A 25,243-nucleotide genomic window follows, 5' to 3' on the forward strand; every position below is an offset into this window, starting at 1 on the left:
CTCGTAAGGCTGCCACATAGGATAGTCTCTATCCTTCCATAGGCCATTGTTGCAAAAAGGTAAGCTGCCGGGGTGGTAGGCACAGCTCTGGCTGCACTGGAGCAGTCTTCTTGTGCACTCAGTTTGATGGATTCCAATTGCAAGTACCCGCACCTCTCTGGGAGGGAGTGGCTCTCTACACAGGACTGTTGGGGGTTGGTGGATAAATTCCCCAGTTCCTGTCCCTGGTAGTGGAACATATCCAGAGGGCCCAATACTGAACTCCCAAAGCTCCCTGGGAAGACTGAGTCCCACTTGCTCAGAGGCCTTACCTGTCTGGTTGTGCCTGGGCTGGCTGCCTCCCCTCCCTCTCTTCCACTCTCCTGTTGGTGCTTTCTGAAATCACTGCACTGCTGTATACCCCCAAGTCCTTGTCTCTGGTCTGCTGCTGGGGACCCAACCGAGGACCTTATCCAGGAAAGCCCCTACATATGAATCTTCAAACTGTGACCTTTCAAAGTTGCGAACATGCATCTGATTCCAGCAAGGAACCACAACCTATGCCATCAGCGTCAGACATAAGCGAAACTGCAGCATGCCCTCCATCGCCTATTGCTGACAATCCTTCAGCTCTACCACCTCCCATCTCTTCTCTCTCTTCCAGTCAGTAGTTCTTTTTCCTGTCCACTTGATACCAGCCCTGTATGCCAGTGGTTGTACGTTTCAAGGTACTGTGCATGAGTTCTCAGTTGTGTCTGATTCTTTGAGACCCCATAGACTGTAGCCCACCAGGCTCCTCTGTCCATTCTTTAAGGAAGAATACTGGAGCGGGTTGCCATTTCCTGCTCCAGGGAATCTTCCGGATCCTCGTCTTCTGGGTCTCCTGCATTGGCAGGCAGATTCTTTACCACTGTGCCACTCGGGAAGCTTCAAGGTACTGTACTGTAAGGTGAAATATATTTTACTTTCTTGTGTTTGTTTGTATGCATTATTTGTATGAGAAATACTATAAATCTATTACAGTACAGTATAGCGGATAGTGTTAGCTGGGTACCTAGGCTAACTTCTTTGGACTTAATGAAAAAATCGGACTTACCAATGTGCTTTCAGAATGGAACACATTCGTATGTAGAGGACTTACTCTAGTCTTAACAGTCAAGACTGGTGAAAAGCCTTTGAGAAATAAGAGCACACACTTTTCCATTCGATTTTGCCTTTTTCTCTAAAAATAGAGCTCTTTATTTAAAACAGTTTAGGGTAGGTCCCAACAAACATTAGGAAATTATTTAAATATGATATAAACATAAAATAAAGCTAGAAATAAATACAAATATCTCAGAGCAACATATAAACTTCTCAGTACCCTAAAGAATCGGAATGTTGCTTTTACTTAGGGCATCGCCTACTCCACCCCCGTTGTCCTTCACATGTGGCTTTGGAGCTCAAGCTATGCAGTTCCTGGCCAATGAGTCTATGAAAGGGCTTTGTAAACAGTTCAGTGCTGACTACACCTAACAAATGATAATACTGGCCAGCATGTTCTTTCCTAATGCTGCCCATAGTTTTTTGTTTATAACCTAATGACCATGAAGGAGCTGGACTTTTAGAATTCAAGGAGGGTTCAGCCTATGTCAGAAATTAAACTTTGAAAAAAATACTTAGAAAACACACAAGGTTTCAGAATACAGTGGTTAGTTACTTGACACCAGCCTAGGACAACAGTGATGATCGCTTTTAGGGACTTGGAATTACCTCCTTGAAGCAGCTCGACAGGTTCCAGAAAGGACACCGGGCTTGGTCTGGGTATTTCCCTGGGAACCGGCCCTGGGCCTTCCCCAGTGCCACAGGCACAGCTCGTTTTTCTTCTCCTGTGTTGCATGATGGATGCAGACAAGCCTCATGGGAGAGAACCCCCTGCAGACAGGCACGTGTGTGTGCCTGGGCACGCAAGCGTGTGCATGCCTCCCAGCAGTGGGGAAGGCCCCTGCAACCCCGTGCCCCTTGCCGAGACCTTGGTACTGTTTACATGGCCAAGGGGATCGGGGTTGCCCAGGCTGGCCAGAGACCCAACCTCACTCTTAGCGACGTATACAGTGAAGTCAACATTTCCGCTTCCTCATCTGAAACAGAAGACAGGATTTTCAACTTCAAAGGGGGTTTGCTAATTTTTTCTTTAGCAGTGGAGACTCCCAAGCACCACTGCACGTGGAGAGTGCTGGAGGAAAATGAGGGGTCTGGGGAGGCTGCTCTGGTTGAACCTGGGGGAACCTCTAGCTTCCCCTGAGATTGAGACTCCTCCTCCTGTGAAGCCCAGGTCTTTCGGGAGCACAGTTTGAGAAGCCCTGGAAGTTTGAGAAGCTTTTCCAGATCATTCTCTCAATGCTATACCTTTATGCTGACTTCTAAACAGCACAGCCCTGTGGCTACAAAGCTTATGAAGATGTTTTTTGCATCAATGGAAAAATGTATTAAGTCCTGGCAGGTGAAATGGCAGAGGCAAGGTTTGCTCTGATCTCTGTGGTTCTTGCAGGGCCACAAGGCTGACAAAATTAGGTTACCGAAGCAGTTGTTTGAGAACATCCATCACTACCCCCGGGCAAGAACCTATTTCCAGAGACAGTGGTTTCTCAAAATCGGAAGGGAAATGGGACACCTTTACAACCAGAATGGGCAACTGAAGGGTCTAAAGTGCTAAGCTGGGGATCACAGGCCCGGGGCCCAGTTCCCTGCTGGGCTGCTCCCCACCACCATTAATCAGACTCCCTAGACAGTGCACCATTTGGTTCTTTGCCGTGAAAAGGGAGAGGGACCAGAGACGCCCCTGACTGGGCTTCAGTTTTTGAGAACTCAGTTTCCTGACCACAAGACGGGGGGCAGTGGGGGCAGGAGGTAGGTGGGAGACTTGGAGTGAGAAGCCAGTCACTCTGAGTTTGGGGTCACAGGTGGGAGATGCCCAGTGGTGCCCCCACCCGCCTGGAGCCTGGGTGGATGGGAGAATTCTCTGGTCACCGCGTGATGAGTGCCAACGATGCGGCAGGCACCACGCGTCTGTCGGACCTCTCGCCACGCCCCAGGGGGTAGCTGCGGTGGGGAGACTCAGGCACGGAGGAGGGTGTCTCCCCGCCGGCCACACAACTGGTGAATGGCAGGGCTGGGATCTGGACCCAGGTCTGTCTGATATTCTAGATTGTGAAACGCGTGACTCAGAGACTGGGCCTTCAATGACGACGCCGTTCCCCTTCCTCTGCCTCTCCAACACCCTCGGCCAACTAGATTTTTCTTCACCGGGGCCCACCCTAGGGAACTCATAAACCAGAAGGCTAAGTTCTGCGGAGGCGGAAGCCCAGCGGATGCTGGAGAAAGCTGCGAGTCTCCGCTCCACCAGGTGCGCTCCAAGTCCTTCTCTCCCCAAAGCCGGATGGGCCCTTGTGCTGTCGGCCTTCATGTCCGCTGGGACCTGACGTTGCCCGTTTCACGTTGTCCAGAGATAATCTTTCCAGCTGGCCTATCACCCCAGGGGCAGTGGGGTGATCTACACCCAACCAACCTCTGACCTCCACCCATTCTTGTCTCCACCCCTCCTGGTGCTTGGTGCAAAGCAAGCAGGTCATAGGGCAGGTGGCTTCTGACGGCTCAGGCTGGTGGACGGCTTCTAATAGCTGGGGTTCTCCGAGGTGCTCTGAGGACCCTCTGCTGCCCCAGCAATGATGCTCCCGGGATTTCAAGTCTTGATGATGTCTTGGGTCCCCAGAAAGCTCAGCAGCAACCAGACTCGGAGGCACAGCTCACCTGGCCAAGTAATGCCCCAAGGGTCTGACCTCGGTCCTCTGGAGGCTCTTAGCCCCCCAGCTGCCAGCACCGCTGTCCTCACTTTCTGACTCCCTCCAGCCCTCTTCCTCCTCTTCTTCCTCCCCCTCATCATCCTCAGGACTACTGTCCCAGCAGAAGGTCAGTGTCCGAAGAGAAACTGGGGGTTCTCCGGGGACTAGATTCAGCCCTGGTGATGATAAGCCCCAGCTGGTCCAGGAGGAGAGGTTGTCTTTGGAGGGCTCTCCCAGGGAACTGGAGTCCTTGGGTGGTGGGAGAGGCTTCTGGTGTTCCTCCCGACCCATCCCCTGGCCTGGCCCCTTCTTGGCCAAATAGCCCGAGGATCCAGCCTCATCCCAGGGGGAGGAGGACCCCGCAGTGCTGACCCAGCTTCTGCCTGAAGAACTGCAGGCAGAGGACCCTTCCCCCTGGACCAGAGGAGTCCAGGGCTCTCCTGCCTTGGTGGGCCCTGGGCTCTGGGCTTCCTGCCCCAGGAAGGGCGGCGGTTCAACATAGGGCTGGAAGCTGACGCCAGGATCCAGGTCCTCTTCATCTGTGCTCTCCTCACCGTCCTTCTCCTCAGCGCTGTCCTTCTCTGGTCTGGCCTGGACAGGGGCTGGGGCCCTGACTCTAGAGGTCAGCCTGACCCTTCTGGTCACTTCCTTTTGGGGACATACGATCAAGTCGTGCAGGCACTCTGGGCCACCGGGCTGAAAGGTTGCCCCGCAGAGTCTGTGTCCGGAGAAGCTCTGATTTGGGGAGAGGAGAGAAGAACAGAAGATTCAGGCTTTCTGGAAGCATGACTGTTCTAATTTGGGTTCCCCCGGAAATAGACAAGGGATTCAAATGGAAGTCGTTTCTCTGGGAAGTGATCCCAGGAAGTGACAGCAAAGCACAGCAGCCCATAGCGGGGTATGATGAATCAGGTCACCTCGAGGGCAGCTGGAGCTGAGCCTTGCTGGGGACTTGGAGCCACTGCAGCACTCAGGCCTCAGAGCACCAGCGGGGGAGGGATGGAGGGGGTGGTGGCGTGAACTCCCTGGGACACGAAGCCTGTGATGTGCACAGGCAGAGGGCACCAGAGGCCAGAGAAAGCGTCCAGGTTGCAGGCGCTGGCTTCAGGAGGTCGAGCTGGTGATCTACCATGTAACGGGAAGGTGGACAGAGGAGCTTGGTGGCTATGGTCCATAAGGTCGCCAAGAGTCGGACATGACTGAAGCGACTTCACACGCATACATGCTCGGGAAGGTAGAGGGATGGGGCAGGTGTGGATATGTCTAACAAGGAGGTAGTCCTCCAGTTAGTGGGAATTCCCTGCAGGCCCAGGAATGTCAAACACTTCCGTCTGGCAAACCCTCAGAGCCCATCCTCAAAGTTCCCACACAACCCAAGTGCACCCTGAGCCCCATGTATGACTCAGCTTCCTTTCCCAGGCCTTCACTGAACAGATCTGACCTCTCCAGGCTTCCCTTGTCCCTGTGGCCCCAGGTTCTAAGTGAGTGAGCCAGCAGATCAATGAAGAAATTGCAGGGTCTGCCTGTGTAAGACTTACCCTCGGTTAGATGGTGAACAAAGTGCTGGGATCTTTTTAAGATGTCTCCTTTTGATCCCATCCTCCCTGCCTCCCCTCCTGGCATCTCTCCTGAGTCCCAAGGCTGGGGGTTCTGCTTTTGGCACTTGACAAATCCTTACCAGAGATGAAACTATTTTAAAAAGGGACTTAAGGCACTTGTCCCTCCCAGGCATATCTGCTATTTTAATTTGGTGCCAAAGGAATGAATCACTAATGGTGAAAATTTAGATGGGTAGATAGATAGACGTTTTGCAGTCTAGGCCATCCTAATACTCTACCTGAACTATCTACCAAGTCTAGCTCCACTTCCTTCCTCTTGGATAACCCTCCCTCTCTGTCCCACACCCCCAGATTTGCCATACCAGGGCGTGTGGCATCTTTGTCTGCTGAAACCAGGGGTTCTCCCTGAAGGTCTTCCACATCACAGGCCCTATGGCAACAGCCAACAGCAGTGGAAGCAGAAATGGTAGCAGCAACAAGAGGGCCCAGTTGGATCCTAGGAAGAAAAAAATAATGACTAGAGAAAGCGACTAGAGAAAATGGGGCTCCTGTCTATCAGTTGCATCGGAGCTGAGGCTTCACATACATCATCCTGTTTAATTCTCACAAGAATAAACCCGGGACTTCCCTGGCGATCCAGTGGTTAAGAATCTGCCTGCCCACGCAGGTGACACGGGTTCAACCCCTGGTCTGGGACGATCCCACATGCCTCGAGACAACTAAGCCTGCACACCACAACCACCGAGGCCCACCCTCTAGAGCCTGGCTCCTCAGTGAGAGGAGTCACCGCAACAAGAAGCTCCTGTGCCCCGACAAAGAGCAGCCCCACTTGCAGCAGCTAGAGAAAAACCTCTAGCAGCAGTGAAGACCCAGTGCAACCAAAATAAATGAATACATAAAACTTAAAAAGAAAAAAAAAAACCTAATTAAACCCATCCTACAGATGGTGGAAAGCAAGGTTCAGAGAAGTTATGTAGACTGCCCAAAGACACATAGCAAGCGGAGGTGAAGCTGGGGTTTTAATGGAGGCAAGTCTGTCTCTAGACCTGGGCTCTTAACCACCAGGAAGATCCTAAGGCCCAGGGGAAAGTCCTCACTTCTGTACCACCTGGCACTCACCCGGGGCCTCCAGGAAGAAGCAGGTGGGCTCGGAGAACTCGCTGTATTTAGGGTTGCCAAAGAAGTAGATGGTTCTGGCGCTGAGGCAGTGGTGCCCACTGGTGTCTGGCTGGAGAGGAATCTGGACTGGCTGGCCATGGCGAGTGTCTGGAAACCGGGTCTGTGGGGAGAGAGAAAGAGGAGGATGGACCTGCGGGGAGAACTGGCTCCATGCAGTCAGGGTGGGGTGGGCTTGGCAGGTGTGGCACAGCTGGGATTCCCACAACTTCTTTACTTGCATTAAGGCTTAAGCATTCAGAGAGCACTTCCCAACACTATCTGGCTTCTCTTCTTCACTGAGTCTCAAGGTAGAGATGGTCTGGGTTCAAAAGCAGCCCTGCCACTCAGGGTCACTCCCAGGCACACCCCACCAAGGCCCAGGGGTCCTCACTTTCGGGGACAGATGCCTCAGGTTTCCCACCCTTAGGGCATGTCAAAATATTAGGGTGGAGGAAATCACCCCTGAAGATTCACCAGAAGGACTGATGCTGAAGCGGAAGCTCTAATACTTTGACCACCTGATGCGAAGAGCCGACTCATTGGAAAAGACCCTGATGCTGGAAGGGATTGAAGGCAAAAGGAGAAGGGGGCAGCAAAGGAGGAGATGGTTAGATAGCATCACAGACTCAATGGACATGAATTTGAACAAACTCCGGGAGATAGTGGAAGACAGAGGAGCCTGGTGTGCTGCAGTCCATGGGGCTGCAAAGAGCTGGAACCGACTTAGTGACTAAAGAACAACATTGGAGTAGTCCCTCAGCCATTACAGACACAGAAAACTCTTGGGCTGCTTGTCCAACACAGTAGCCACCGGCCACATGGGGCTATTGAGCACTTGGAACATGGCTGGTATCAACCAAGATGCGCTCCAGTATAAAATACATACCAAATTTCACGGGAGACCAACCAAAATCTCAGTAATTTTTATATTAACTACATGTTGAGATGTTTACATTCTAGTGAATGAAATAAAATCTACTATGAAAACTAAATTCACTTGTTTCTTTCTACTTAATTGAATGTGGAACATTTAAATGACAGGATATGTTCTACATTATCTTTCTACTGGACAGTAGAAAGAACACAAGAACACCTGTGAAGTTCTTGAAGGCAAGGACCACATTAGATGAAGATCTGGGACCCAAAGTGTGCAGAGGTCAGGGGTGAGAGTCTGGGTTCAGTAAAAGACAGAATGAACAAGAACAGGGGTCCATAGACTTTAACCTCCCCTTTCTTTGAAAATAGTTTTCCTGGAACATGGCTACGCCTCTTCATTTACCTATTTACTTATGGCTCCTTTTGTGTTACAGATAGAGCTGAATAGATGTGAGAGACGATATGGCCTGCCAAGTCAAAAATATTTACTCTCTGGCCACGGAAAAAATTTGCTAACCCCTGCCATAAACAAATAGATACTGACATAAGCACATGTATACACAGAAACAAGTCTGAAATTGTATATATACCAAAGAGATATTTGAAATCATCTTTGGATACTTTTGGTTTTCTTCCTAGAATTTATCTGAATTTTCTAGTTTTTTTTCCCTAATGAATCTGGTGCCTCAGCAAGTAGGCCTCCCAGAGCCCATCATACTTCAATCAGATTTTTCTTTTTTAAGTTTCATAATAAAAAAAAAAAAAGAAAACTGCTCTGTTGTTACTAGCTGTAATATGCAGGTGAAGGATATCCTGGATTTGGCCCCTTGGGTGGGGGCTTGGGGCAGAGGTGAGCCACAAGTCAATCACACTGCAAAGTCAAGGGGTGACTGCAGCAGTGAGTGGTAGGCATGGAAGGCTTCCTGGAGGAGGCATTCAGGGACAAAGCTTGGAGGGTGAAGAGCATGGGGATCTGCTGGGAGAGTGGGGAAGGGGAGTCAGTTTGTGGGGGCATGAAAGGGGCTTCTCACCTTGTTCTTAGTCCCTTCCTTCCAGAAATTCACCTCATAGTTCATATCTGGTTGGGGCAGACAATGCGGCAGCTGGTATGTAGCATTGACAATCAGAATCTCCTCTGTCTGGTTGAACACCAGGACAGGTGGGGCTGGCTCCACTGGCGGAAACAGAACGGGACCTGTCAGGACCTTCCGCAGGCCACAGAGCACGCATGCCCCTGCCTCCGGGCAGGCCTGCTCCTCACCCAGCACGGAGACAGTTAACCCGCCTTGACTCGCGTTGTCCCTTCCCCCTGGGTGCCCTTCACCTGTCACTGGTCTGTCAGCATCCTGCCCGTCTGTATCAGTATTCTGTTGCTGCCATAACATTGCCACAACCTCAGTGGCTCATGTCCACACAGATTTATCATGTCACAGTTCTAGAGGTAAGAGTCTGGGCGGGCTTGATGGGGTTCTCAGTGGAAATCAAGGTGTCAGCCGGCCTGGGCTCTCCTCTGGGATCTTTGGGGGCAGAATTCACTCCCATACTCATTATTGTTGTTAGCAGATTTCAGTTCCCTGTAGCTATGAGGCTGAGGTTTATTTCCATGCTGTTTGTTAGCCGGGAGCCTTTCTCAGCTCCTGAAGACACCTGCGCTTCTTTCTTCTTGTAAAATTTTTTGGCCACACTGCATAGCATTGTGGGAATCTTAGATCCCTGACCGGAGACTGAACCCATGTGCCCTGTAGTTGAAACAGACTGCTAGGGAAGTCCCAGCACCTGCATTTCTAATCACGTAACCCCTTCATCTTCAAAGCAGAAACACCACATTGAATCCTTCTCACATTTCAACTCTCTGATTCCCCCTTCTTCTATACCTCTTCTGCCTCCAGCTGGAGAAAGGTCTCTGCTTTTAAGGACTCAAGGGACTAGACTGGGCCCATTTGGATAATCCAAGATAATCTCACTATTTTAACACCCATAAACTTAATTAAAATACCTTTTGCCATCTAATATTAACATTTAACATACTCAGAGGTTCAGGGATTAAAGCATGAACATCTATGGGGGGAGTCATTCTGCCTACCGTGGTCCTCCGTCTGACTCCTGAGAGACAGACTGAAATTCCTGTCTCTCTCAACAGCAACATACATTCACCCCATCCTGTGCGTGCAGGCTCAGTCACTCCTCTGTGTCCGACTCTTTGTGACTCCCATGGACTGTAGTCCACCAGGCTCCTCTGTCCACGGGATTCTCCAGGCAAAAATACTGGAGGGGATTGCCATTTCCTTCTCCAGGGGATCTTCCCAATTCAGGGATCAAACCTGCATTTCCTGCATCTCCCACACTGGTAGGCGGATTCTTTACCATTGAGCCATCTCACCCCATCCCAAGGCCCCCCAGGGTCTCATCCCATTACAGCATCAACTCAAATTTCAAAATCTCATCTTCTAAAGTATCTAAATCAGGCTCAGGTGAGAGTCTGGGTACAATGCATTCAGCATGACTCCTGGACTCAATTCCTGTCCTCTTGTGGACCAGTGAAAATAAAGTACAAGTTATCTGCTCCCAATACAAGGAGGTGGGATAGGCAGCGGACAATAATCACGGACATTTTGGTTCAAATAGGGGGAAACAGGAGGTAAAAAACTCACCGAGCCCAAGCAGTTTTGAAATCTAGCTACACAAACTGTATTAGATTTTTAGGCCTGGGAACTACATCTCCTTGGCTTTCAACACTGCCCTCTGGGATCTTGGTTCCACTCTCTGAATAATCCTTCTTTTTCATGAAAGATATTTGCAGGTAAATAGTTTACAGTCTGCTTCTTTCCAGTAGAAATTGGGGGACCAATAACCTTCTTTCATTTCATATTCTCTCTGCTCCTTTTCATCCAAACTGACACTGTTTCTGCTGATATAAAATTCTCAAGAAGCTTATGGATCTCCTACAGATGTCACGGGGACCTACTGCATTCGACAGAAGCCAGTTCCACATATCTTTTTGAGAAGAGCCGTTTCTATTTTTGGCTTTAGCTGAGCTGGCTGAGGGATAACACTTCAGCTTTCTTTTTTTTTAATTTTATTTTATTTTTAAACTTTACATAATTGTATTAGTTTTGCCAAATATCAAAACAGCTTTCTTGCTTGAAGGGAACTGTACGTCATACCCTTAAATCTCTTCAAAGAGCCTTGTTTTCTGGACCGAACGCTTCGATCTTTCTGAGGTTTTAGTAAATGGTTGTACAATCATGTGGGTGTGTGAGTGCACAGTTGCTTCAGTCACTTCCAACTCTTTGCTACCCTGTGGACTGTGGCCCGCCAGGCTCCTCTGCCCCTGGGGATTCTCCAGGGAAGAATGCTGGAGTGGGGTACTGTGCCCTCAACCAGGGAATCTTCCCCACCCAGGGATCAAACCCACGTCACCTGTGTCTCCTGCCTTGGCAGGCGGGTTCTTTATCACTAGCGCCACCAGGAAGTCCCGGTGTACAGTCACGTCCTTGGCTATTTCTCTGCGTCACACTCTTAATTTTAGTATCTTTTGCCATCTGGATAGGTTGAGAATTTTCCAGACGTTCGAGTCCTGGTTCCTTTTTGTCTAGGCTCTTTCCTCAGTTTCTCTCTTTCCTCCTTGCCTTTTGCTATAGTTGCCAATGATAAACCAGACCATGCCTTCAGTATTTTGCTTGGAAATCTCCTTGATAAATGACCAAATTAATCATTTATAAGTTCTGTTTTCCATGCACATGCAAGACACAATTTTGCTCATAGTTTTCCAGTATATAAGAGGCATCCCCCTTCCCAAATTTCTCAGTAACATATTCCTCACTTCCTTCTGTGAGGCATTACCTTTAGTATCCATACTTCTACTAACAGTCTGCTCATGATGATTTAACTATTCTTAAAAGAGATTTATGGCTTCCTAGATGGCTCAGTGGTAAAGAATCTGTCTGTCAACGCAGGAGAGGCAGGAGATGCGAGTTCAATCCCTGGGTTGGGGAGATCTCCTGGAGGAGGAAATAGCAACCCATTCCAGTATCCTTGCCTTGAAAATCCCATGGACAGAAGAGTCTGGTGGATTTCAGCCCAAAGGGTCTCAAAGAGTTGGACATGACTGAGTGACTGAGCACACACACATACCTGAAGGGGATGTAGGTTTCCTCTGTGACGCTCTTCACTTCCTTCTGAGCCCTCACTGGCAGAATCTTTAATGTCCATTTCTACGGACAGTCTGATCAAGGTTATATAGGTTTGACTGATGGTTTGAAGATGGAGGGGGCAGTGACAAGGAATAAAGCAACAAGAGAAAATTAATATACCATTGTTCCAGGTCCAGCTGAAATGCCACTGTTTCCATGCAGCCTTCCTTGAGTACCAGACAGCAGGAGCCCTGACCACACTGGCCTTCCCTGCTCTGTGTTTGTGCTCAGGGAAAGCATGGGGCTTCTGCAAGGTGCCACCACTTACGTGTTCAGGAAACACCCACTGGACTCTGATATGTATTAAGCCCCGGGTAGGGAGCTGAGAGAACTGGGGAGACGAGGCCCCCACAAATTTTGACCTCAAGGAGTTGGAGGAAATTAGAGGGAAATGAAATATTCAAACTAAAAAAACTCAAGAGAGAAAGTGACCACGGTCACAGTTGAGGGCAAAAAAAGGCAGGAAGGATCATTCAAGTTTGAGGTGTGGTCTAAGAGAGAATCAGAAGAGCTTTAGGGAGGAAGAAACAACAACAAAAAAATTAATTAAAAAAATAAAAAAGTAAGCACCTCTCTGTATCTGTCCCTTTATTGTTCTAATTCTTATTCATATTCATCCATCGTTCTTCTAGGCAGACAATCTCTCTGTCTGCCTTCCCAGCTTTCTTTTCCTTTCCATCCACCTATCCATCTTTCGTGACTATGCTTCTTTTCCTTCCCACCCACACATCCTTCTCAGCCGTCCTTCCTTCTTCCTAATTTTCCTACCTTGCTTTCTTTCCAGCTGACATTTCTTCCTTCCTATCCATCCTGTCTTCCTAATCATTTATACTTTCTTTCTTCCTTTCATCTAGCCAATCAGCCTTCTTTGCTATCCCCCATCTTTCCTATCCATCCACTTTTTCTTTCCACGTATCTTTTCTTCTTGCTTTTCCTTTCTCCTTTGCCTCTCCTTCCCTCTCCCCCTTCCCTCCCTTGCCAGGCACCCAGCCTTCCTTCTATGCTCTCTAGCCACTGACCCAGCCATCTGAGTTTCGTTTGTATCCTGTACTTCTCCACCCATAGTAGCTCCTTCACTGTAAGCATCTCTCCATCCTTCTAACCGCTTCCTTTCCACGCATCCATCACTTCCTCCCTATCGTTTCCACATTTCCTTTCTTCTCATCCATCCATCCATTCCTTTGTCCATTTGTCCATCTGCCCTGCCAGCTTCCTCCCATCCCAATCACCGCTTCTTCCTTCTCTGTCATTATTTCCCGCCATCCTTCATCCAATCCTTTCCTCCCCTCCCTTCAAGCCCTATTTTGTCCTCAAACATTTTGAGAAGCCTGAGTGATAAATTACAGATTGTAGTTCCATGAAGCTATTGTGTGAGTATTTATACTCCCTTTCTTACTCTTGACCCAATCCAGCATCTTGTCCAAGATCAGAAAGAGCCATTTCATATCACATCTCTATCACTTACGAGCTAGTAAGTTTCTTAACTTTTTTGAGTTTTAATTGTTTAATTTTTTTAAAACATGGGTGGATTAAAATGAACCTCACAGGCCTATTGTGAGGATCAGAAATAAAATACACTGGAGAAAACATTGCCCTCTTCACTCAATGCTAACAGTGGTGGTTCCTGAAGGTTATAAGCATGGGGAATGTTTTCCTCCCTATTCTTATCTCTCTCTCCCCTGAAATTTCTGTGGTGTACAGAAGTTATTTTTGCAACTAAAATTTTTTAAAAATTGTTTCTGAAAGAGAGAGACTGAACATTAACAAAAATAGGAATAAATAAAATGCCTTGTGCCGTTCATAACCAAGGTTGTACACAGTAGAAGATCATGAACCTCATTAGTTGGAGGTTCAAGCGCAACTGGGTTTCCCTGGTGGCTCAGATGGTAAAGAATCTGCCTGCAATGCAGGAGATCTGGGTTTGATCCCTGGGTTGGGAAGATCCCCTGAAAAAGGGATAGGTTACCCACTCCAGGATTCTTATCTGGAGAATTCCATGCTCAGAGGAACCTGGTGGGCTATAGTCCATTCAGTTGCAAAGAGTCAGACACCACTGAGCGACTCACACACACACACGCACACACACACACACACACACACACACAGACTGAACTGCTGGCGCTGGCGAACTCTGATTCCCAATTGCAAAGTCAGACTACTTGGACTACAGGCTGGGGCCCGTGGCGGTGGCTCCAGAGCTGCCCACCGCTTTGGGGAAGTGGAGGGCAGATGGCTAGGACAGATAGCAGTGCCACCGAGCTGAGCTCCTGGGCAGACAGCCTCCCTCTCACAGGTCCCTTCCCTACCTTCAAAGAAGTAATCCATGAACTTGGACTCTACCCAGGGGGACCTGGCGCTGGGTGAAACTGCTTGCACACGCCCCTTGAACTTGTTGCACAGGTCTTGCTTCTCCAGGCACATTAGAGAACACACCAGCTCTTTGGTTCCTGCACACTTTTTCACTCTCCGCCACCGTCTGGGGGGTGCAAAGCTGAGAGAGGAGACAAAAGAGTGTAGGTCATGGATTCGGCCTCTTGGGGTGAGGAAACTTGGAGAATGCATGATTACTTGCCCCTCCATCCCACCTGATTGTCCATCCATCTATCTGTCCAGCCAGCCAGCCATCGGCTGAGAAAGAAGAAGGACCGTCTTGTTAGGAGCTTGGGCTCAAGAATGACAGATGAGGGTGGAACCCAGGCTCTGCCCATCACTAGCTCTGGGACCTTAACGCCCCTAAGGCTGAGTCTCCTCATTTGTGATGTCTCCCTCACAGGGCCGCCCTGCTAGTAACCATTCTCCACCACGTTTATTCATCCAGGCAGTTACAGGCCCCCTGCTGTGTGTCCCACTCAGTGCTGGCTGCTACGTGAATGTCAGAGGGGACACCCAAGTCCATGACTCCAACTTCCTGAGAGCACTGAGGTGCAAAGGAGGGACCCGCTTGCTGGGCATTGTTCTTGGGGAATCTGCAATTCTTGGCAGACAAGGTCTTGCCCTCAGGAACTGATGCTCTGGAGGGAGGGGCTTTCCCACCATCGGCAAATCGACAAGACAAATCCAGGAGCTGGTAAGTGCAGTGATAACAGGGGAAGGTGGGGTGACTACTTTCTGAAGGCAGCTCAGGAAAGGCCAGGAAGACAGTGCTGAAGCTGAGGCTGGGATGCTGAGAAGGGAGCCAGGAGAAGGGGTGGGGGGAAGGAAATCACAAAAGCAAAAGCCTTGCGATGGGAAGGGACTTGATTAGTCCAGGAAAAAAGCAAGACCAGGGTGGCCAAAGCCCAGTGGACAAGGAACACAGAGGGTGGGCAGACAGGAGATGAGGAGGGAGGGGGGTGGGCAGAGCAGGCGGAGTCTCACCGTCTTGGTTTGGAGTTTGGATTTTATTCCATATGTCATAGGAAACCGCCAGAAGGTTCTGAACAGGGGAACTGAGGTTATCCAGTTTATGTTTTTAAAATATCACTGTGATAAGCCAGTGTTTAAACAGAGTTTAGGCCCCTAGTCTGGCATTTTGTTGCGGCAGCCCTGGCAGACTAACACTTCAGCTTTCTTTTCTTTCGGTGTCCTAAGAATGTGAGCCTGACTCAAGGCCACGAAGATCCTCTCCTGTGCTTTCTTCTGTCAGTCTTATAACTTGAGCATTTACATTCCAGTTCTCTTTGATTTTTAAAAGTTTCTCTCTTTTCACCTTCTGTTTCTTTTAAGGCATTATCTGTTGTTTTGATTTGCTCTTATATTTATTTTAATTTATTCTTCATTTATGAAATATGGTGGTGGTAGTTGTCATCTGCAGCAACATGGCTGGGCCTAGAGATTGTCATACTAAGCAAATTAAGCCAGACAGAGGAAGACAAATATCATATGAAGTCACTTATATGTGTAATCTTAAATGATACAAATACACCGATTTCTCACGGTTCTGGAGACGAGAAGTCCAAGATCAAGGTGTCAGCAGATTTGCTATCTTCTGAGGCCTCTCTCAGGAGATGGTCACCTTCCTTCTCCCTGTGTACTCACCTGGCCTTTTCTCTGTGTGAGAGCAGCCCTGGTGTCCCTTCCTCTTCTCATAAAGGTGCTAATCCTATTGGCTAAGGGCCTCACCCTTAGGACCACATTTAATCTTAACTGCCTCTTACATCCTAAATACGGTATACTTGTGACTCTATCTCCAAATATAGTCCCAAGGGTATTAGAGCTTTAACACATGAGTGACTAAGGGGTGGAACACAATTCATTCAGTCTGTAACAGGGAATTATGAATTAAGCTGCTATGAAAGTTCACACACAAGTCTTCATATGGACATATGTTTTCACATCTCTTGGATATAGATCTAGGAGTGGAATTCGGGAAACGTGGTCACTGAATGTGTAACTTTACCAGAAACTGTAAAGCTGTTTTCCAAAGTGACTATATCATTGTAGTTCCCGCCAACAATATATATCCACAAGGGATTGGTTGTGGATCAGTATCCACAAGGGATTGGTTCTAGTGCCCCCTCACCGATACAGAAATCTGCAGAGTTAAGTTCCCTTACATAAGGGGCTTTGTATCTGCATACAACACATGTACATTCTCTCATATACTTTAAATCATCTCTAGATCACTTATGATATTAAACATAAATGCAAGCAGTATGTAAATAATTGTAAATATGATGCAAATGCTACATAAATATTTGCTACTGTGTGGCAAATTCAAGTTTGTCTTTTGGGGCTGTCTGAATTTTTTTTTTAATATTTTTGTTCCATGGTTGGTTGAACCTGTGGCTGCAAAACCTCCAAATATGGAGGGCCATATGCCCTCCATACCCACTCCAGTATTCTTGCCTGGGAAATCTCAGGGACAGAGGAGCCAGTGGGCTACAATCCCGGGGTTGTGAAGAGTCGACACAACTTAGCAACTAAACAACAAAATGCCCTCCACGTGCTTGTCTACATTTAGTACTGTCACATCTTTTCATTTTAACCATTCTAGTGGTGTGCGTATTGCCTTGTAGCTTGAATTTGCATTTCCCTAAAGACTAATGATGTTGAACATCTCTTCATATGCTTTTTGGCCATTTACATATCTTCTTTTGTTAGGTGACTATTCAAATATTTTGGGGTGATTCATCTTACTTTTGAGATGTAGGAGTTCTTTGTCTATTTTGGATATAAGTTCTTTGTCGGTGTATGTATTGTGAATATATACTTCTCAATGACTGACTTTTTCATTTTCTTTGGGGTTTTATTTTATTTTTTTAAAGAACAAAAGTTTTAAATTTACTGAAATCCAGTTTATCAGTATCATTGGCTAAATCGTACAGCACCGCCCCCCCCTTCCCAGTTCATATGTTGAAGCCCTAACATCCCAGTGTGACTGTATTTGGAGACGGGGCCTTTAAAGAGGTAATTAAGATTAAACACCGGAGAAGGCGATGGCACCCCGCTCCAGTACTTTTGCCTAGAAAATCGCATGGATGGAAGAGCCTGGTAGGCTGCAGTCCATGGGGTCGCTAGAGTCGGACACGACTGAGCGACTTCACTTTCACTTTTCACTTTCATGCATTGGAGAAGGAAATGGCAACCCACTCCAGTGTTCTTGCCTGGAGAATCCCAGGGAGGGGAAGCCTGGTTGGCTGCCGTCCATGGGGTCGCACAGAGTCGGACACGACTGAATCGACGCAGCAGCAGCAGCAAGATTAAACACAGTCCTAAGGGTGAGGCCCTAAGCCAGTAAGACTAGCCCCTTTAGGAGAAGAGGAAGGGACACCATGGCTGCTCTCACATGGAAAAAAGGCCAGATGAGGACACAGAGAGAAGGGAAGCGATCATCTCCTGAGAAAGGCCTCAGGGGTGCTAATGTAACAAATACCTAAAAATGAGTTAGTGGCTTTGCAGTTGGGTTATGGGTAGAAGCTGCAAGGGTTTGAAGTTCATGTGAGCAAAAGCCTAAATTGCCTTGAAAAGACTAGTGGTAAGAATATAGATCCCCTTCATGGATTACAGCCTTGTCGTGGTGAAGGGGCTTATGTGACTCAACGAAGCTATGAGCCATGCCATGCAGGGTCACCTAAGATGGACGAGTCATGGTTAAGAGCTATAACAAAATGTGATTCTGGGAGTGATCAGATGGAAAGGAGGAATATCTTATTGGAAACTGGAAGAAAATCGGTCCTTGTTATAGAGTGGCAATGAGTGTGGCTGAATTACATCCCAGTGTTTTCATGGAAAATCAGAAGTGGAAAGTGATAAACTTGGTTACTTAGCTATAGAGATTTCTAAGCAATGTGCTGCAGATGTAACCTGATTTCTTCTTACTGCTTACAGTACAATGAGAGAGGAGAGAGACAGAGACAGATAGAAGGAATTGCTAAGTCGAAAGGAACCAGAACTTGAAGATTAGGGAAATTCTCAGCCTATGGATATTGCAAAAAAATAAGAAAGCATGTTCTGGAGAGAACACCAAAGTTGTGGCTGGAAAATCATTTGATAAAGAGATCATGAGTGTGACTCGCAGATTTAATCAGCCATCTCAGTAGAAGCCAGGAATAGAGATGGGATTTTTTATACATATCACTCAGTTCTGTTCACTGAAAAGATCTCTAAGCAATAGGGCAGTAGTGATCAGACAGCTACACAGTGTTCTTTAAAACCATTTTTTACCAAATGGAGACATGGTTGATTTCAGGTTTTAGGTCAGGAATTGTGCAAATGAGTCTGGAACATCTGTTTGCAACAAATGACAATAAAGATATCAAGACTTACTAGGGTCAAGTTCAAAGGACTCAGGAGCCAACCTGAAGAGACTTTCATTGGCCAAAGATGAGACAATTCAAGCTTCAATGAGTAGAATCAATTGCAATGAACTAAACCATTAGATATGTTTAACTACTTGAGTTGGTGATAATAATAAAAAAAACAAGGCAGTCATCTTTGGGACATGATAGGGAACCAATTCATTATCTTCCAAACTGGTAAAGAAAAAAATTTCAAGCATTTATTCCATCTTGCCTGTATGAACAGTACCACTGAATATCAAATACTACATGAAAGGAAGCATCTCTTTGTAAAATAATTCTAGCTAATAAATGAAAAAATAGTACTATTAGAACATCACAGTTTTGGAATCCGCACAGGTGTTTCAAAAGTGTAAAAGGACAGGAAAATATCATAAAGGTCTGAGGTTAGGCTTTCAATTCTTTAATCAATTTATCCCAACTCCACTATGCCTAGCTGTGTGGTTTTGAGCAAAACACCCTCTTAGTGCTTCAATTCCCTCCCCGGTAGAGCGGAGTCCCTGAATCCTTCCTCGCAGCGCAGTGTGAGACTAAATATGTTTCATGAATGGACACGTGCAGACACACAGCCAACACGCAGAACACGCTGGGTATTTTCTGCCTCCGATACAGTTCTGCGTCATTCTCTTTTTCTTTTCTTTCTCTCTTCTGGCCGCACTGGGTTTTTGTTGCTGCGTGTGGACTTTCTCCAGTTGTGATGAGCTGGGGCTACTTCTCAGTTATGGTGGTTTCCTACAGTGAAGCGTGGGCTCCAGGGTGCACAGGCTCAGTAGTTGTGGCCCATGGGCTTAGCTGCCCTGCTGTATGTGGGATCTTCCCGGACCAGGGATCGAACCTATGTTCCCTGCATTGGCGGGCGGATTCTTAACCACTGGACCACCAGGGCAGTTCCCATTCTTTCTTTGGAAAGCTCTCTACAGTCTGTCCTTTCCCAAGCCAGGCCCCCACCGTTCACATCTGGAGGCTACACATGGAGGCACCATGATAGAACAGGAAGAGCACAAGCTTTGGGGTTGGACAAATGCGGGTTTTTCTTCTGCTTCCATCACTGACTTCCTTACTCAAGTCACGGCCTGAGTTATTCCTCACCTCTAACGCAGGGGAAATGCAGAGCCTGCCTGGCAATACAGGGAGGCAGAAGGGAGGTACTCACGCTAGGCTCCTAACACTCAGCCTGGCACAGGAAGAGTCTTGAGTATGTGGCAGTTCTTCTCCTTCCTGCCTCCTCCTTCCCACCAATTCTAGATTAATGCTGCTGAGTAGCTGCTTTTATTAGCTTACTCTCTAATGAAAGATCTTCAGATGACTTCCACCTATGTGCAAAGATGACAAATCTGCCTTCACTTTTAGACTTTTAGACTCCTCTGCATCAGCGATGGATACCTGGGCTGCCAACGTGAGAAGGACCCCAAGGCTCTGTGCAGGCTCCGTGGGGAAAAGGGTGATCATTTCACCATGTCTAACACAGCTCTGCAAGAGATATCTCTGCCTCCTTTACCTGCTATAATGTCAAGCACTTTACCTAGGCCCTCTAGATTCCCATTGTCGGGCCCTCACAGCTCCATCCATGCCCTTCTCGGACTTTTCTCAAGGATCCTGCCTCGCTCCTGGCAGGTCCATCGCCTGGGCACTGTTCTCCATTCAGCATCACCCCCACCTCCAGAGTTTTCATGAATACCCTCTCCCAATACCTGCCGCATGCTATCACCTGTGAGACTAAGAGAACCAGCGGGTGCTGTCCACACTGAATGCAGCTACTTATTGCAGAGAAGCCCCTCCGGCCCCTGTCCACGTCTTCAGGCCCACCGCCCCCACCCCACCAGCCCAGAGGCACCCCTCCACCTTTGATAGGCCACAAAATAGGTCACGTTCTGGGGGTTTCCAGGCCCTGGGAGCCACGTCAGGTACACACTGAAGTCCCGGGAGAGCAGCGTCACATTCTGGGGAGGGGCCAGGAGGGGCCGCCCTGTGGAGGAGAAAGAGGTCATGAAGCCTGGAGCCATTCTGAGCTGAAGAGTGGCATGGCAGGCAATCGGGTGCTTGCTCAGTTTAAGAAACAGGCATTATCTGGGGTGGCTGAAGCAGACGGGATGTGATGTAGGCTGGGGATCCAGGGGGCATGATTCCAGTTATAGCTGTGTGACCTACAGCCCCTTCCCCTTCTTAGACCTCAGCAGCCCATCTGTGCCAGGCTGGGAAGCCCACCCTGGCACTTGAGGGTTCCAGCAAAACAGCACAGAGCAGGACCATCTGATAGATCCCTGGACTTCAGGGGGAATGGCCCCGAGGGTCTCATGGAATGGAGGCTCTGTCCTGTCCTCAGCCATGTCCCCAGCGTCTGCCTGCAAAGGTCCCTATGCACACAGTAAGTGCACAGTGAAATCTGTTGAGTGAATGAATGAATACTGTGAGGACTTGGATTATCCCTAAGGCCACCTAACTGCTGTCCCTGCTTCCAGCCTTGTCTCCTCAATCCATATGGCATGTGGCAGCAAGGGTTAAAATGAAAGTCAGATCATGTCACCCTTTTGCTTTAAAGCCCCAGTGGCTCCTGTTTCACTCAAGGTAAAACCAAAGTCTTTGCCGTCACCCACAGGACCCTACCCAGTCTGACCCAGGACGCCCCAGGACTCTGTCCCCTCCAGCCACACTGGCCCCTTCCTGTTCCTAGAGCGTGATGGGCCTGCACTCACCTCCAGGCCTTTTCACAAGCTGTTCCTTCTGCCTAGACTGTTCTCCCCCTGGATATTCCATCTGGCTCACTTCTTTGCTTCCTTCACATCTCTGCTCAGATGTCACCGTCCCAGTGGCTCTTTCCCTGATCGCCTCTAACTTGCCCCTAACTTCCCTCCTTGGCACTTCTTCCTTCTCACTGCTCATCTTCTGAAATATGCATCTGCTTACACAGCTGCCCAGTTCCCGCCCTTCCCTTGCTCTCAGAATAAAGTCCATGCTCCTTATCAGGGTACGTGAAGCCCTGCCCAGGTTGGCCTGGCCATCTCGTTGACATCTTCCTGACAGCTCACCAACACACCTCACCAGGCTGCAACCAATCTTCCTTCCCACCCTTCTCAAACCACTCCATTCCTCTGTGTGTCCTTGAACCCAAGCGTCCTTGACAGCGTGGTATTCGCCATCTAATCTTTTCAACACTTGATTCAAATGTCACTTCCTCCGGGGAGTCTTCCTGACATCTTTCAGAAGTGGTGGCGATGCTGCTGCTGCTAGTGATAGCAGCTAATGTGTATCGTGTCCTAACTATGTGCCAGGCACGATGCAAACTATGTTATCTGCACTTTCTCCTTCAATCTGCCCCACATCTCCAGGAGGCAGGTACTAATTGTGAGCATCACATTACAGATGAGGAAACTGAGGCCCCCTCAGCTAATAAGTTGCAGAAATGGAATTCAAATCCATGCAGGCCTAGTCAATCCCAAAGTCTGAGCTCTTTTTTTTTTTTTAATTTATTTTTATTTTTGGCTGAGGTCTTCATTGCTATGGGAGGGCTTTCTGTAGTTGTGGGGGCTGGGCTCTTTGTTGTGGTGAGTGGGCTTCTCATTGCCTTGGCTTCTCTTGTTGCGGCAAACTGGCTCTAGGGCACGAAGGCTTCAGTGGTGGTTCACTGGCCTAGCTGCTCCGAAGCATGTGGAATCTTCCCCAACCAGAGATTGAACCCATGTGCCCTGCACTGGCAGGTGGATTCTTAACCACTGGACCACCAGGGAAATCCCCAAAGTCTGAGCTCTTGATCACACTTCCTCCCCTAGGTTCTCATGGGGCCTGTTGTTCTTCAGCCACGAAGTCATGTTCAGCTCTTTACGATTCCATGGATTGCAGCATGCCCAGCTTCCCTGTCATATCTCCCGGGGTTTGCACAAACTCATGTCCACTGAGTCAGTGATGCCATCCAATCATCTCATCCTCTGTTGTTTTGTTTTCCTCCCACCCTCAATTTTTCCCAGCATCAGGGTCTTATCCGAAAAATGAGTCAGTTCTTTGCATCAGGTGGCTAAGGTATTGGAGCTTCAGCTTCAGCATCAGTCCCTCCAGTGAATATTCAGGGTTGATTTCCTTTAGGATTGACTGGTTTGATCTCCTTGCTGTCTAAGGGAGTCTCAACAGTCCTCCAGCACCACAATCCAAAAACATCAATTCTTTGGCGTTCAGCCTTCTTTATGTGAGCTTAACTCTCATATCCGTACATAACTACTGGAAAAACCATAGTTTTGACTAGATGGACCTTCGTTGGCAAAGTGATGTCTCTGCTTTTTAATATGCTGTCTAGGTTTTTCAGAGCTTTGCTTCCAAGAGGTAAGCGTCTATTAATTTTGTGGCTGCAGTCACCATCTGCAGTGATTTTGGAGCCCAAGAAAATAAAATCTGCCACTGTTTCCACTGTTTCCATCTATGTTCAGCATTATTCTTCCAATATCTGTGGCTCATTACTGGTCAAGAACATCTCTCGATCACTGCATGCCAGAGGTTTCAAAGAGGGCTACAACTCTACTCCTGCCCTTTAGGTGCTCATGGTCCCACGGAGAATTCACATGCGCCAGGTCACATGCGCCATGATAGAAATCCATACAGTTTACACAAGGGCACCAGGGAGGGAGGGACCCATTCTGCTGATGGCCCTCGGTTCAGCCCCACACCCCCGCCCTTTTGGGCTCCTGCTCTCACCCCAACCTGTGTCCTCTCGTTGGAACTGTATCACCTGGATGCTGCTGCTGACACTGCTCCCCGTTTCTGGACTTCCCAGCAGGTGGCCCACAGGAGGCCAAAATCTGTCTCCAAGTGGCTTATCTGAGAACAGGCCTCACATCTGAGCTGGGCCACAGTGGAGAACTAGCAGACAGCAGTTGCCCTCGAGGTGCTCAGTCGCTCCATGGTGTCTGACTCTTTGTGACCCTGGACTGTAGCCTGCCAGACTCCTCTGTCCATGGATTTCCCAGGTAAGAATACGGAGGTGGGTTGCCATTTCCTTCTCTGGGGGATCTTCCCGACCCAGGGATCAAACCTGTGTCTCCTGCACTGGAAGGCAGATTCTTTACCACTGAGCCCCCTGGCAATCCCAGTTGCCCTCCACTGAGCCTTCAAAGGGTGCCAGGCACAAGGGTGGAGTTCAGTCAAATCCGCATTCAATGAAAACCTCATTCAGTCCTCAGGACAAACTATTCTGTGGTGTAGGCGTCACTCCCCTTCCATATATAGACAGAAGAGGCTATATACCCATTAAGACAGAAGGGGCTACACACCCATTGCACAGTAATAGTTTAAGAGCTAGAAGAGCCCTTGGATATAATCTAATATTAATGTCAAAAGCCAATATTTGTCTGAGCAACTTCTTTGTGTTGGGCACCACATTATTCTAGTTAAGTGTCACAACCCAACTGCCTGAGACTACACACCCATTGTGTGTGGGAGCCAGGATTAGAACCTGGATTCAGCTTTGCTTCACCCTAAACCTTCGCACCACAACTTGTGTTCTGTACATTAAATATTCATCGAGTGTAAGGAGAGCTAGGGCTAGACAGCAGAACTACGGAGTTTGGTGGTGAAAAGGGGAGTACAGAGGACCCCCTCCGCTCCCACCACGTAGGTACCCTATTCCTCATCAGCTGCCGTAACACTGCTGTGAAGGAACCAGGAGCTGGGGCGTCCCTGGACTGACCCGGGTAGAAGGACCAGCCGCCTGCCCCACAGCCAAAGCTGGCCATGCTCACTTCAGCCTCAGGCTTCTCTGTTCTGTGTGTCTCACCAATGCCTCCCTTCTGGGGTAATTCCCTTAACTTCTCTGAGCCTCAGTTTCCCCATCTGAAAAGGGAGAAAATACTACCTACATTGTAGGACAGTTGGGTTGCGACGCTTAACTAGAATAATGTGGTGCCCAGCACAAAGACGATGCTCAGACACATGTTGGCTTTTAACATTAATATTAGATTATGTCCAAGGGCCCTTCTAAGCTCTTAAACTATTAGTCTAGGATCAGGGCGATATCCTGGGGCCAATCTGGGGTCCTTCTCCCTGGATTGGCTGCGGTTTGGTGGTTGGATCCCAACCACCCAAGGTATTTTGTACCCTGTCACCTTATTTACTAGCGAGGGTGCAGGAAAAAAAAAAAGGTGACTTGTTAAAACGGTAGCACAGCTTAGACTAAGCGGGTGCTCCTTCCCCTCAGGCTTGGGTGGAACTTTTGACACCCTGAGTTGGGAGGAAGGGGAGGGGAGGGAACCCCCCCAACCCCTCCACAGCCCCCAACACCCCCACCCCCACCCCCGACGCCTGTCCCCCAGCCAGCGAGGGCAAGGCACTTCAGCTTGGTTTCCTGTCCAATGAGGGTCAAGTGTGGTGGTATTCACGCAGCGGACAGGGCTTTTAGGAAACCTTAAAAAGCGCTTTATAAACAAATGCAGCTGACTTTTGAACTGTATCTATTTTTCTCTGTTCACCTGGGGCTGCGCTGGCACTAGGAAACTGGATCAGGTCCTTCCCGTAAAGGAATTTCAGACTCGAGTCTGTTCAGTCCCCGGTTAGAAGAAAACTGGTGGTGGCGGGTTGGAGGAGGCGGGGAGAATGGGCTCTGCCGATTCGCACGACCAGGGTTACCCCGCACAGACCTCTGCCCGGCCACTCCCTCCCTGGGTCGGTATGAAGGTGGGTGCGGACCGGATGGAGCGCTCCCGCGGCCCCGCGCCTGCCCGGCGGCCCCCCGCCCTTACCTGGAGCGGACTGCAGCAGACACAGGAGCAGGGGGGCCCAGCGTCGGGCCCCCGTCATGCCGGTCCTCCCACGGCCCCGGGTGGGACCGGGTAGGCCTCCCACTCCTCTGGCCTCCTGGTTCACACCCGGCAGGTGATGCGACCGGCAGCCAATAGGAG

General features: G+C 48.7%; 1 protein-coding gene across 1 annotated transcript; it reads right to left on the reverse strand.

Moving 5' to 3' along the window:
• Positions 1 to 1,187: 1,187 nt before the first annotated feature.
• On the reverse strand, positions 1,188 to 25,243 carry IFNLR1 (interferon lambda receptor 1). The gene is made up of 7 exons (XM_086365205.1): positions 25,085 to 25,243; positions 20,208 to 20,331; positions 13,893 to 14,077; positions 8,425 to 8,567; positions 6,479 to 6,638; positions 5,722 to 5,855; positions 1,188 to 4,535 (listed from the first exon to the last, which is right to left on the reverse strand). Exons 1-7 carry the CDS (start codon positions 25,140 to 25,142, stop codon positions 3,765 to 3,767), a joined length of 1,575 nt encoding a protein of 524 aa, XP_086221331.1. The 5' UTR covers positions 25,143 to 25,243; the 3' UTR covers positions 1,188 to 3,764.

Source organism: Bos grunniens, chromosome 2 (genome assembly GCF_055505025.1).
Source record: "Bos grunniens cultivar Pamir isolate PY7600 chromosome 2, Bosgru_T2T1.0, whole genome shotgun sequence".
NCBI classification, from domain to species: domain Eukaryota; kingdom Metazoa; phylum Chordata; class Mammalia; order Artiodactyla; family Bovidae; genus Bos; species Bos grunniens.

Coding starts and splice junctions, on each gene's coding strand:
- IFNLR1 (XM_086365205.1), bottom strand. CDS start 25,142: ATGACGGGGGCCCGACGCTGGGCCCCCCTGCTCCTGTGTCTGCTGCAG. Junction 14,078..20,207: donor TATTTTGTGGCCTATCAAAG/GTGGAGGGGTGC, acceptor CTCCTCTCTCAG/CTTTGCACCCCCCAGACGGT. Junction 8,568..13,892: donor CATGGATTACTTCTTTGAAG/GTAGGGAAGGGA, acceptor TGTTTCCGCCAG/TGGAGCCAGCCCCACCTGTC.